The 13,581-nt window shown below is 40.6% G+C and overlaps 1 protein-coding gene across 1 annotated transcript in view; it reads left to right on the forward strand.

Annotated features, from left to right (window-relative positions):
* Positions 1-13,581, forward strand: part of INTS8 (integrator complex subunit 8) — a 70,693-nt gene that overhangs the window by 2,189 nt on the left and 54,923 nt on the right. The window contains exons 2-5 of the mRNA XM_089666694.1: positions 2,931-3,114; positions 4,617-4,791; positions 7,088-7,228; positions 13,189-13,260. Coding sequence (XP_089522820.1) covers positions 2,940-3,114; positions 4,617-4,791; positions 7,088-7,228; positions 13,189-13,260 — 563 coding nt within the window. The 5' untranslated portion in view covers positions 2,931-2,939. The remainder of the gene's footprint in view (positions 1-2,930; positions 3,115-4,616; positions 4,792-7,087; positions 7,229-13,188; positions 13,261-13,581) is intronic.

A 13,581-nucleotide genomic window follows, 5' to 3' on the forward strand; every position in this document is an offset into this window, starting at 1 on the left:
GGGGGGGGAGGGGGGACCTTTATCAATTCAGTGAGATAAGTTGTACAAAGATTTACTTAAAGGTTAAAGCTTGAGTCATACCTTCCTCCCCCAGATACTCTAAAGTTACACTGCAACAGAATGGAAACCTGTCTCTGTTTAGAGTGAAAACCTGTCTCATCTAAATCTGTCACAGACCTGCACAAATATTTTTCATGGGACTGCCCGGGAGTACAGGTGAATGAATCACAAATACACAGAAATACTATAAGGGCTTGTTGACCCTAGTGGTTGGGAGCAGTAAAACCCTGCGGTTGAGCTGTGTTTTCACTGCCCTCCTTTTAGCTGCAGAGGCAGCAGCTAGGGGTTTACACATGCCACGTTGTTTTGCTTCATGGCCATGGCAGGAATTGTACTCCCTGTTGCTTTCAGCGGGTGTAACGTCCGCAGAGTCTACCCATACAAGTGAAAGGGGCTGTTCTGAAAGCACCCCGCAACAATGTAAAATGCACACAGTTGAACCGGGGTTCAAGGGGTTAAAGCGGGTAGTGAGGAGGTTATACAATGCCTCCTCACCACCTGTCAAATGCGCTCTGAAGAGTGATCTGAACAGAAATTGCTCTTCAGAGACCATAGCAAATGTGAACAAACCCTAACAAAGATTTGTTTGTAATATTGGTACTTTTTATCTTTAGCTGTGCTTGGTCTGGACTTGGTTACGAAGCCCTATCATGGCAAAATGCGTCATTGGGCAGTGCTTGGGCTGTTAGTGAAAAGACCTTGAAAAAAATTGTTCCAAAGGAGTGTGCGGCCTTCCTTATAAAGATACTGCAGTGTAGTAGAGCGAGGATGGGCACTTATATACCTATATCATCCTAGATTGGGAGGAGGAGCGGAGCTTTACATTGTGGATGCTACAACAGTAGTATTGGTGCTAATTTTCTTGATAAATATTACCCACTGTTTCCTGGTTCTTCATTGCAAATTTTCCATGCTCCCCTATGTAGCAATCGTGTACACAGAGATGGATGCGGTCATCCATTTTGATCCAAACCCCTCCATCTTGTATCTCTCTCTCCCAAATCAGATTCCTCCGATATCCCCCCTCCCACTCTGTTGAGTGACATGTGGTCTATTTGATGCAGAGATCCCAGGCAGCAAACTCATTGGGAGGGCGTCCTGGCTATAAACCCCAATAAGCTGGTGCCCATATGTCTGCGAGACCCTTGCTTGGAAAGGGATCGTAAAGCCATAAACCAAGTCCCTTGCTGAGCCTCAAAGACATTCCAGATAAGCAATAAAGCAGACATCACATTCAAGACCCACTTTCCCCTATTATTACATATCTTGGAATATGAGAGACTTGCATAAAAACCAGGCAGATATTCAACCCGGTCACTTTAATACAAGTCGTCTGATATATTACACCCCCTATCTGACATATACAGGAAAGCAGAAAAGTATATCTCCTTAACCGTCACAACAGGTATGTCATATTTCATCTGTAGACATTCAGCAGAAGATTCTGCGTATTAATCTACTCATGTATAGAATGTTATATGTATCCAGGGTAAGTTATGAACCATGACATCAACTGTGAGGGTTTTTGGTCATAGCTTGGGTCTCCGCCTGCAACACCTGCCCAAATGAGGCGATTGGTTTTCTGCTTTAGGGAGACACCCTGCTGAGTTCCTAGAAAAAGCTAAGCTGAGTTAAGCAAAGTTGAAGATTCTCCCTTTTAACATCGGAACTAACTTTGGGAGATAATACCCTTTTGGCTCAGGAAACCTAATCTGATTAGACCAAGGCTGACGGCAAGTACTTTATCCCTCTAAACTTCTTTCTGTAACCTTTTTGCTGTGTTATTGCTCTCTGTTTATATATATATATATATATATATATATATATATATATATATATATATAGACTACATCTTTTTCTGTAAATATTTTGTATTACACCCTTTTGACCTTTTAGTAATAAATCTTACTTTCTGAAAGTGTTGAACTGTTTGTAAAGCTCTTTAATGCAAACTAAGAACCCCTGCCTCTGAAGAGCGCTACTGTGTGTGTGTTTTAAACTAAGGTATATCTCTGCCTGTGGTGACAGTGGTATACTGACGCTTATGCAAACATCATAGTGTTATTGCTGAGTTTCCTCTTTCTCTGTACAAAAAGGAGGTGGTGGCAGTGTGAAGAGTTAATTGCGTAATTAACCTGACCCAGTAACAATCGCTCCCAGGCTGCAGATACACAGATTGTGGTCCATTAGCTGGAAAATCTTTGTGCAGAGTGCAGCTGGGCGTGGCATTGTTACGCACGTGACAGCGTGGTTTTGGATTGGCTAGTCCTTCCGTCACGAGTTTGGTGAGCAGGGCTGGGTTCTGACACCGCGATCATCACACCCTATATCTCTTTGCCTCCAACTTGCACACAGGACAGTGATCATAGGTATCATCATCCCTATTCATTTCATGGTCAAGCTAAACAAGGAAGTGGTACTGGTCTTTGAACTGAACATGCTCAAAAGACTGGCTGCATAGTTTCTTTTTACTTTACATGTGTGCTTGAAGCTGTTAGACTGGTGTTCCACTTGGAGCTGTTTCCATACACTAAACTGATGATGGCCAGTAAGCATGGAATTGGAGTTTGGACAAAATTGCTAATAGTAGGATGTATATGTGCTTCTAACAAGCCGTTCTAGATGCACTGTTGGCTTTTGGAATATAAATTAATTCCTCTCACTCTTTACAGATATGGAATAAATCCTCTTAGTTTTTGTATGTACCTTCTGATTTTTGAAGGCACTGTTGTACTTTACCTAGATTTTGTAGATTGATTTTTGGCTCCTTTAGTCCATCTTTAGCATAACTAGCTGGTTATATGCAGACATTTGCCGTATTTTCACTCTAGCATATTACTTTGGCTCAGACATCTCTCATCTCTTTGCAGGCTGAAAACATGAAGAAGAAAAACCCAGGAAGTGAAAAGGTTCAGGCGAAGAAGATGAGCGCAGAAGCTGCGGACAGAGAGGCCGCAACTTCGAGCCGGCCATGTACTCCTCCTCAGACTTCATGGTTTGAATTCTTACTGGATGATTCATTGCTGGAGGCTCACCTACAGAAATCTTCTCCAGGTGCTGGCTTTTAGTTTTGTCTGCAAAGTATTCAGTGATTTGGTGCATTTGGCTTTCCGAATAAGACCTGTGTTACTGAAGCAACTAGCATGTTCTTCTGTGAACCCCATTAAGGGACTTGCTGGGAAAGTACCAGAGAAATCTCATTCAGGGGTTTTCCTTTGCAGCAGCATCTTTTAGTGTTATATGCAAACCCGAAATGTTTTAAAAATTAGGGATGTCAATGCAGCCTTGGCTGCAATCCGTATGATCATGAATTGACTGTGAAGCAGAGGCTTAAATGTTCCTTCACACCTATCCATTTGTGTTTTACTTGTGTTAAAGCTAGCATTTTACTTCACAAAAAAATGCAGCACATAGCAATACCTTGCCTAAATGTCAGTACCTTGCAGTACTAGGGTCCCTAGTTTGCATCCTACTTGGGACACTAGGTGCATGGAGTTTTCATGTTCTAGCTGTATGGAGTTTTTTCCGGGTACTCCGGTTTTCCCCCACACTCCAAACATGCTGGTAGGCTAATTGTCTCCTGTTCAAATTGTCCATAGCATGTGTATATATATGCATGTGAGATAGGGAACATTGATTGTAAGCTCCCTGAGGGCAGCGACTGATGTGAATGATAATAAAAGAAATTATACACATAAAATAAAACACACTTCTGCTATAGCCTACCACAGTGCACAGATGTGAATGTACTTAATGAAGCTCTTAGTATTTGTGTTTACTTCGATTTTAGTTCTGTTATAGGTTTTTTATAGAATATATATCTATCTGTAATGCTCTCTATTGTTTCATCTGTATTATATACTTCAAACTAGAATTCATCTAACAGATTGCTTTTTTGCTGATTTATTTATCTTTAGGCAGGCCATAGACGGGCCAATTTTCGGCCGATAAACAAAAAATCGGCTGGCCCCATTGCCGATGCTGCCACCCATGTCCACGAAAAACGTCCGTTTTTTGCGAATTTTCCAGCATGACCGATAAAATTAAACGAGAAGATCCGCAAAAAACAGCCTACAGGCTGGCCCCACTAACTGGGTGAATATCGGATGATTTTTCGTGCGGATGAAAATTTGGCCGATTAACGACCCGTCTGTGGCCTGCATTACTCTTTTGTTACTGTTGTGGAGTTTACATAACAGCAAGGTGTGCTTTACTGTTTAGGTTTAGATGTCAGCATTGCTCACAGAAAACTGTGTGGCGATCTCTTGGGGCAAATGCGTATTGGAATAAAGGAGTTTACCCAGCATATATTCACTCACATGCACATTATGTTACTGCTGCACAGTGATGATAAACTTGCTGCTCATGTTGTAAATGCATTGGCTGTTGTGTTATCACTGTACCTCAGGTCAATTGGGTGAATGTTATTGCACATAAATATGTGTGTGTTTGGGCCCTAAAGATGCCAATGTCTTTTATTAAAAAAAAAATATTTTTAAACCTCATGATACCTTTTGACCTGTTCATTTAATGATTTGAAGATTTTCTATCCTTAGATCCACCACCTGTTCAGCTGATTGTCCAGTTTCTAGAGCAAGCCTCCAAACCCACTGTAAATGAGCAGAATCAAGTACAACCCCCTACCGACAACAAGAGAAATCGCACTCTGAAACTGTTGGCTTTGAAAGTGGCAGCTCACTTAATGTGGGACCTTGATGTGCTGGAGAAGAGGTATGCATGTACTCACAAGTAGGATAGAATTTGGGTGTATTCAGATCCTAGTCCAAACCCACCTGAGCAAGTTCACCAAAAAGTGGTCACTTTACTGGCCAGTCATATGTGGCCCAGGCATTCCCTGTCCCGTGGCTGCACATATACATACCCCTTATTTACTTGCAGGTGCAGGATGGGAATGCCCAAGCCACAGATGATTGGCCCAATAGAGCTTACTGATGGGCTCACACAGGTAGATTCGGGCTAGAAACCAACCATGAAATGTCAAAAGCTCCTGCGCATGGGAGTGGGAGACTGGAAACAGAGATAATCAGTGTAAACCAGATATATATGAAAATTCTAAAAAGTAGGCCAAGCCTTACTGCTCTTGTGTATGACTGGGGAAGTCCAGAGAAAACTGCAGAGAAAATAAAACAAGCGCACTGGCCTAGCGCATTCTTTCAGATACAAGTTTATTAAAAAAGTGATAAGATTATACTCACAAACGAGTGAAGACAAAATCGCAAGTGACAGTCACTGAGTGTGTATTCCACACAGAGCTAAAGACCCCGACATTAAAGAAGTGCCATCCGAGGGCCAAATAGAGGTTGACGCGTTTCCATGGAAACCCTCTTCCTCAGAGCCTCTGTTGCAGGGGGTGCCTAAAATCTGACTTGTATCTTACTGCAAATGTCAGAACTTTTCGCTCTGAGAAAATAATCCATAAATAATTTATGAAAACAGGCAGGGATCTGTTTTCAAAGAGATTCTCTACTAATTTTCATAGATTGACTGTTAACCCGAGTTCTTTATTTGTGCTAATTTGAAGACAAAAAGCAATTGTATGTGTGTGTGTGTGTGTGTGTATATATATATATATATATATATATATATATATATATATATATATAAAAATGATAACAGTTGCAAATATTATCCAATATTAATGAAATGGGGTCAGCTGTCTAAAAATTGCAGCATACGAAACTATCAGTAACCAGTAACTAGGCAGAATATGACAAAGGATATGCAAATTGACCACGTGATCTCTCCCTGCACCCAGATATTCAAAGTTTATACTGCTAATGAACTAATTTAGAATACCATACACAGGATTATCCAATGAGCTTAGAATCTACCTGAGGTCAACACCAATTTCCAGCAAGTTGTCTACTTTGTTATATCCAACTAAACCATTTACTAGAAGCTGAAATCAGCTTCAGGGATATTCCAAAGAGAATTCTTCCCCCCGAGCATTGAAATGAAGATAATTTATACTGCAGTTAAAATTATTTCAAATCAACTCCTGCGCTAACCATAACCAATATCAGACTAAACGGTTTAGCTGGAGATATAAGGCGAGCACAAATTTCCTGCAGAAAAATGAACCAATATGGATTTTGTGGTATCATTGTTGTCAGCTTTAGGTCAGCTTCTGTGTGTGTGTCCATCTGTTGTCCCCTGTCTCTTCCTTTCCTTTGTCTCCTAATTTTTACACCCAAAAAACCTAGGCGGGCAAAGCTTATCTCACCTAATTATGATGTCACTCAAGGTGTCTATTTTCTTTACTAAATGATCCCAATTACCTAAAAGGGGCAGTAAAGGACTAGAGATACTTTGCGATTTTTTTCCTAAAAACTCCTGTAGCATGTCAAGAGTTCACCTCTAACATTCAGCTTGTTAGTAGGCTATAAACTTAGGAGGTAGTCACTCTTTTAACAGAACTGGTTAGACAAACTGGGACCAGTGTCACTTTAAAATAATGTATTCCCTAAGTGATTATGAAAAAATAAAATTCTGTCTATGCATCTTACGGACATTCACTGAGCTCATTTGTACTGAGATTCTTAATTATCTAAATTCTTCCATTGCATACAGACGTTGTAATATAATAAACTCGAAGTAATTATTTATAATGTTGAAAACATATCCAAAATATATACCAATATGTATTCTTAATATAGACCAATATGTATTAATTGCTAAAACCAATTAATATAGATGATCTATAGATTGAATATAGTAATCTAAAAACCAAATTACTTAATTAGGCAAGTATTCACTTCATGCAATAATAATACAATTGAGATTTTTGATTAAAATAATCCTGTCAAATAACAATAACACCATATACAAGGTAAATTTTAATAGGAACTCTTTTCCAGATGTTGATGAGAAAAAAAATAAGCGCTGTAAAGATTTATGATTTAGAGTGTAAGAGCACTTTGATTACAGCTGCTCTTGTGCATATGAACATTCATCCTTGTGCATGTGTGTAATATATCTTGTTTTTATTTGACTGTCCATATTTCAGTTTATCGGTACCCGTGCTGAACATGCTGCTCAATGAGCTCCTTTGTGTGAGTAAAGTACCTCCAGGAACAAAGCATGTGGACCTGGACCTCTCCAGCTTACCTCCAACCACTGCCATGGCCATCATGCTGTACAACAGATGGTAATTATTATTAATATTCTTATTATACAGGATTTATATAGCTCCAACAGTTTGCTCAGCGCTTTACAATATAACGGGAGACAATACAGCAACAATACAGTTCAATACAAAAGGGATAAATTAAATAAAACTAAATTAATAGCCATTAATTGAATAAATCAACTTCTGTAATCAAAGTCTACTTGTCTCTGATTAGTCTGCTTGTACCAATCTGCTGATAACAGATTTGTAATTGACTGCAATTGGTTACTGAGAGAGGATCTATGAAATAGTAGGTTTTCTGAGCATATATTGTGATATTTGAAACTAGCAGTCTTTTTCCATATAGTGAGATATACACTGCTCAAAAAATTAAAGGAACACTTTGAAAACACATCATATCTCAATGGGGAAAAATATCATGCTGGATATCTATACTTATATGGACTGGGTAATGTGTTAGGAATGTAAGGATGCCCCATCATTTGATGGAAATTTAAATTATCAGCCTACAGAGGACTGGTTTAAAGACACCCCAAAAATCAAAGTGAAAAAATTATGCAGCAGGCTAGTTCATTTTGCTGAAATTTCATTGCAGCAGCTCAAAATGGTACTCAGTAGTTTGCATGGCCCCCACGTGCTTGTATGCATGCCTGACATTGTCGGGGCATGCTCCTAATCAGACAATGGATGGAGTCCTGGGGTATTTCCTCCCAGATCTGGACCAGGGCATCACTGAGCTCCTGGACAGTCTGAGATGCAACCTGACGGTGTCGGATGGACCGAAACATGATATCCAAGAGCTGTTCTATTGGATTTAGGTCAGGCGAGCATGGGGGCCATTCAGTGGTATCAGTTCCTTCATCTTCCAGGAACTGCCTGCATACTCTCACTACATGAGGCCGGGCATTGTCGTGCACCCGGAGGAACCCAAGACGCACTGCACCAGTGTAGGGTCTGACAATGGGTCCAAGGATTTCATCACGATACCTAATGGCAGTCAGGATGTCATTGTCTAGCCTGTAGAGGTCTGTGCGTCCCTCCATGGATATGTCTCCCAAGACCATCACTGACCCACCACCAAAACAGTCATGCTGAACGATGTTACAGGCAGCATAACATACTCCACGGCTTCTCCAGACCATTTCACGTCTGTCACATATGCTCAGGGCGAACCTGCTCTCATCTGTTAATAGCACAGGATGCCAGTGGTGGACCTGCCAATTCTGGTGTTCAATAGCAAATGCCAATCGAGCTCTATGGTGGCAGGCAGTGAGCACAGGGCCCAGTAGAAGACGTCGGGCCCTCAAGCCACACTCGTGAAGACTGTTTCTGATTGTTTGGTCAGAGACATTCACACCAGTGGTCTGCTGGAGGTCATTTTGTAGGGCTCTGGCAGTGCTCATCCTGTTCCTTTTTGCACAAAGGAGCAGATACCGGTCCTGCTGATGGGTTAAGGACCTTCTACGGCCCTATCCAGCTCTCCTAGAGTAAGTGCCTGTCTCCTGGAATCTCTTTCATGCTCTTGAGACTGTGTTGGGAGACACCGTAAACCTGGCAAAAGCATGTATTGATGTGCCATCCTGGAGTTGGACTGCCTGTGCAACCTCTGTAGGGTCCAGGTATTGCCTCTTGCTACCAGTAGTGACACGGACCCTAGCCAAATGCAAAACTAGTGAAAAACAGTCAGAAAAGCTGAGTAGCAAAAAAAATGTCAGTGGCCTCTACCTGTAAAATCATTCTTGTTTTGGGGGTTGTCTCATTTTTTCCCATCTAGTGCACTTGTTAATTTCATTAACACCAAAGCAGCTGAAACTGATTAACAACCCCCTCTGACCAGATCAATATCCCAGAGTTTAATTGACTTGATGCTATACTCTGATTACAAAGTGTTCCTTCAATTTTTTTGAACAGTGTATATTTAAAGTGGTTGTTAATCTCAGACATGAAATATAAACAAAGCATATCTCTCTACACTGTCTACTTATCTCAGAGCACTATAAGTGTAATTTCCGTCTGCTGATTCGTTCCTCTGCCAACAGCATAATGCACTTCTGACAGGTTTTCCTGACACCAAGAGAAAAATGGTGATGGGGAGGGAGTTCCAGCTGATTTACAGCCATAGCATTGTTCCTGTGAGCTGTGTGGAGAGGGTGTGTCTCTTCCCTCCAATCTGCGCTCAGAGCTCTCCTCACTGAGCTCTGCAGTGTGTAATTTCATTTCTCCACCCCCTCTTTTCTGAGCTCTCAAACAAGCTTTATAAACTCAGCATGGATGTAGAAAAGAGTAGACTGCAGATAGACATGTACAACGTATGTAGGAGGATTTGTTTCATCTGTGTGTATCACCTGAGGTGATATAGATGTGGATATATGTAAGGGTTTACAACCATTTTAGGTATAGTGGAGATAATGTAAAGTGTGGGACAACCACCACTGGTGATTTTCCTCCTCAGTATGGTGATATGTTAATCCTGCACTCCATGTAAATTGTACACAGCTAAAATACATATTTAGACAGTTTTATCTACCAAAGTATTTGTAATACACTCATTTGATCCAGACATCATAGCCAGGCCCTGCTCTGCAAACGACACTTAAAGCTCAACTCCATCTTTTTGAAAAAATAAAAATAAAAATCATTGAAAGACGTGTGAAAACTAAAAAAAACAGCTTTCGCTGTTCTATAACCCTTTCACCTGCAAGCTCGCCACCCCACAATCCAGCACCAGTCCTCTTCCAAACAAAAGATGGAGTTGGGCTTTAAGCAATGCAGTCTGGTGTTGGACCTGCTGCTGTCTGTGGTTGCACAGTAAAGGTACAGCAGTGCCCTGTTGAAATGAGTCGATACTCTCTTCTCCCCCTGTCAATTTTTTATCTTTTCACACTTGTGCACTGTATCATATCCTGACTGGTTTCTAGTACTGACACTTTCTTTCTTATTCTGGGTGCTGCACTTCAGCCAGCTAACTATTTTTTTTTTTTTTAAACCATAAGATGAAAATATCTTGGGATATAGGAATGGAATGGCTCAATTTTAGGCACTATATTTATAAAATTCTTGTACTGTGTATACAGGCAATAAAGGCTGATGCTTTTACAGAGCATGTGGCCCAACAATGGCCCAGCCTTGCTCATTGCAGGATTTCTCTACACTGGCATGGATTCTCAATGGGAGATTTTTAAATCAACCAGACTTTAGTATCAATCATGATACTGGGTTCAGTTGACAATCATTTTATTGGGTCATTTTTTTATAGATAGAATATTTGTCAGGAAGTTTTTCCATCTCTCTTGGACCCTGTTGGTGAGATTTGTATGCTTGAGTTCTTGGGTCTTAACACCTGCTGTGGCTATGAATTTCCATTCTCCCATGAGAAATTTGTATTTAATTTATATGAAAGAGAATGTAACTTGTGATGGAATTCACAAAGGTGAAGGGGGGGCAGAGTCTGTAATGAGAGGGAAATCTCTCTACTGCAGTATACAAGACATGCAAGGAGTCAGGGAAGCAAAAATGGCTGCCAATTAGAGTTTATACCTAGCATAGGAAAAGTGCACATGGGGGTAGGGCAGTACACTAGTCAACTAGTCAGAACAAAGAAAGACCTAATTAAACATTTAGGCTAAAAACAGGTTTTTCTTGCATACATTTGCAAACACTTGAGTCTGAGTGGTGTATCATGGCTCTCTGCACAGTGTGATCCCTTGCTCAGAGAGTTCCCAACAATGACACATATTTATATAACAATGAGTAAATTGAGAGCAGGGTTACCTGGAGTGTGCCATGATCTCCCTAAAGGTACAACACACCAGAAGCACAAGATTGCTTAAGGCAGCTGAAGACCGAAAAAAAAAAAAAGAAAAAAATGTCAATATCACCTCCTATGTCCAAAATATCTCTGATGGGTGTGTTTAAGACACTGCTCTTTACATTGTGTAATGTGCATTAGAAAAATACTATAGACTGTAATCCAAATAGGCAGATTTGATTGTGGTTCTTACTGTTTCTGAAGTACAAACCTATTAAACTTGCAGTGTCAATCAAATGTCGGTTGAAAAGAATTTCCTATGCGTTTGTTTATTCCTTGGGATTATTATGGATTTAAATTATAATCCCTTGTTTTGCCTTATTGAATGTCTGTTTTATCCTTGATGTTGATATAGCATGCAGAGCTGTAGTTAATGAGGAAAGTCAGTGTTTGTCTTCTTAATCCATGAACGATTTAATTTTCCCATTGGCTTCAAATTTTTGTTTTGTATTTGCTCTCCTATGGGAGGCCCAGAAAATTTCTGCTAGTTCTTCCCCAGTGTCGCAGCTTATTACTGAGGGAAATAAAGGTGTCATGCTAACCCAGTTAAAATTTCAGAATAAATGGTCCAGCTGCAAAACTCCTAGTGTTTTCCAACCTTTAGACATAAAAAAGCTAAAAAAAGAGGCAGACTAATTTTGTGTTTAACTGTGTCAGAAAATGACTTAATAAATGTTCTCCTTTTTGTCTTGTGGTTTTTCCATGTGGTATTTCAGCTGCTGTGTAGGATCTGGTGTTCTCTAGGACCTATTTGCTTCCACTCTGCAAGCTTCAAAGACCAGAGGTCACAGGCTTTTCGCACCTCCCTCTTAGGCCCTTTTCACATGGAATTCTTGTGTTCAGTTGTACAGATGGATGCCTGTAGTTGCTCTGCCTGCACAAAGCAATGACAGGCTGACACTGGCCGCTGCTGTCTTCCGGTGTTCAGATATAATCGCACAGCCAGTTCTTAGCTGTAGTTAAGGACAGATGATTGCCCCTGGACACAAGCTGCTTGTCACAGTGGAAAATTGTGACTGCACACTGCTCCCATACCTTCTTCCACATTTGACCAAAGCTCTCAATGCACCTGTCCAGGGTTCAGTTTTCTAGAGACTGTTTACTGGCTCACATCACAGTAATCCCCAAAGATGGGAAAGATCTCTCTCTATGCGCCAGTTACAGGCCCCATCTCCGTTCTGAATCTCGACCTAAAGATCCTCACCAAAATTAGCCAAACACCTCATACCATGGCACTAATATCATTAGCATGGGCCAAGTGGGTTTTCTGCATAACAGAGAGGCTAGAGACAATGTCAGCAAAGCCCTCTACTTTATCCATACCTCCTCCTCCAAAACCTCATGCATTTTCCTATTGACTGACTTCAAAAAGACCTTTGATAGGGTAAATTAGCAATTCCTGTTTCACATTGAAATATATGGGCCTGGACTACCTTGCAAAGCTCGACTCTCATACCTACTCCGAGTGTCTCCCGATTTACGGTCATTACACGTTTGCCTTCCTTCCCTTTTACCCCTCCCCTTTTCCTACCTATCCTTCTAGCTCATAATATGTGTATTGTTACTGTAAATCTAACTTATATTATGCCATACGTATTGATCTTTATAATCTAACTGTTATTGTTTTCTATGACTCGCAGCTGCACTCTGTACCTTTTTATAATGTTGATTATATTTGAACATTTGTATGAATCATGCTATGTATCCTCTAAAACTTTAATAAAGACCTATTGAAAGTGAAATATATCAGCCAGGGCCCCAATTTTCTCAATTGCATCCAGGCAATATACTTCACCCCTTCCGCAGCAGTTAAAGTAATTGGGACCCTATCTAACCCATTTTCCCATCACCAATGCTACAAGCCAGGGATGCTCTCCATCACCCCTAATTATTTGTCCTCCCCTTAGAGCCCCTCCTAGCCAGAATTATAGCAAACCTGAACATTCGTGGACGGACCAGGGGGAACAAACGGGATAAAATGTTCTCTTACCTAGAAAGCCTCCTTTTTCGCCACCACCTCCCCACATACACCCCTTCCCAACCTATTGAAGGAACTAGACTTATGTGGCAAACCCCCTTTTTAAAAAATTAATGTTTAAAAATCTGAAAATTGCGATTGCAGCCAATGATGGTATGTATTTTACCCCTACTTTTATTTGTTCTGTTACAGGGCAATCAGAACTATTGTGCAAAGCAGTTTCCCTGTGAAGCCAATTAAGCAGGGTCCACTACAACCAAATGTGTAAGTCCTCAAGATTATAACGAAGCCATGCAGCTTTTTTATCTGACTATAGTTAAACTTTATGCATGTGCGCCTTTTGTTGCATCTTTGAATTATGGGCTCCTCTGTTGCAGAAACAAATAGCAATCGAACTGTACTGTACTGTTTTAATTGCAATGAAGCTGTTTCTTTTAATGACATTTTTCCAATACAGCACTATGTTTGCATAAGGGTTTGCTCACACTTGACTAATTTTTTACGCTTGCCAAATGCCCCTATAGCATTTGACAGGCATTAGACAGGCGTTTGGGATATTTTTTTAACACTCCCCAAATGCCCTAT

Source organism: Staurois parvus, unplaced genomic scaffold (assembly GCF_062004578.1).
Source record: "Staurois parvus isolate SC_StPar_1 unplaced genomic scaffold, SC_StPar_1.0 ptg000052l, whole genome shotgun sequence".
Classification (NCBI taxonomy): domain Eukaryota; kingdom Metazoa; phylum Chordata; class Amphibia; order Anura; family Ranidae; genus Staurois; species Staurois parvus.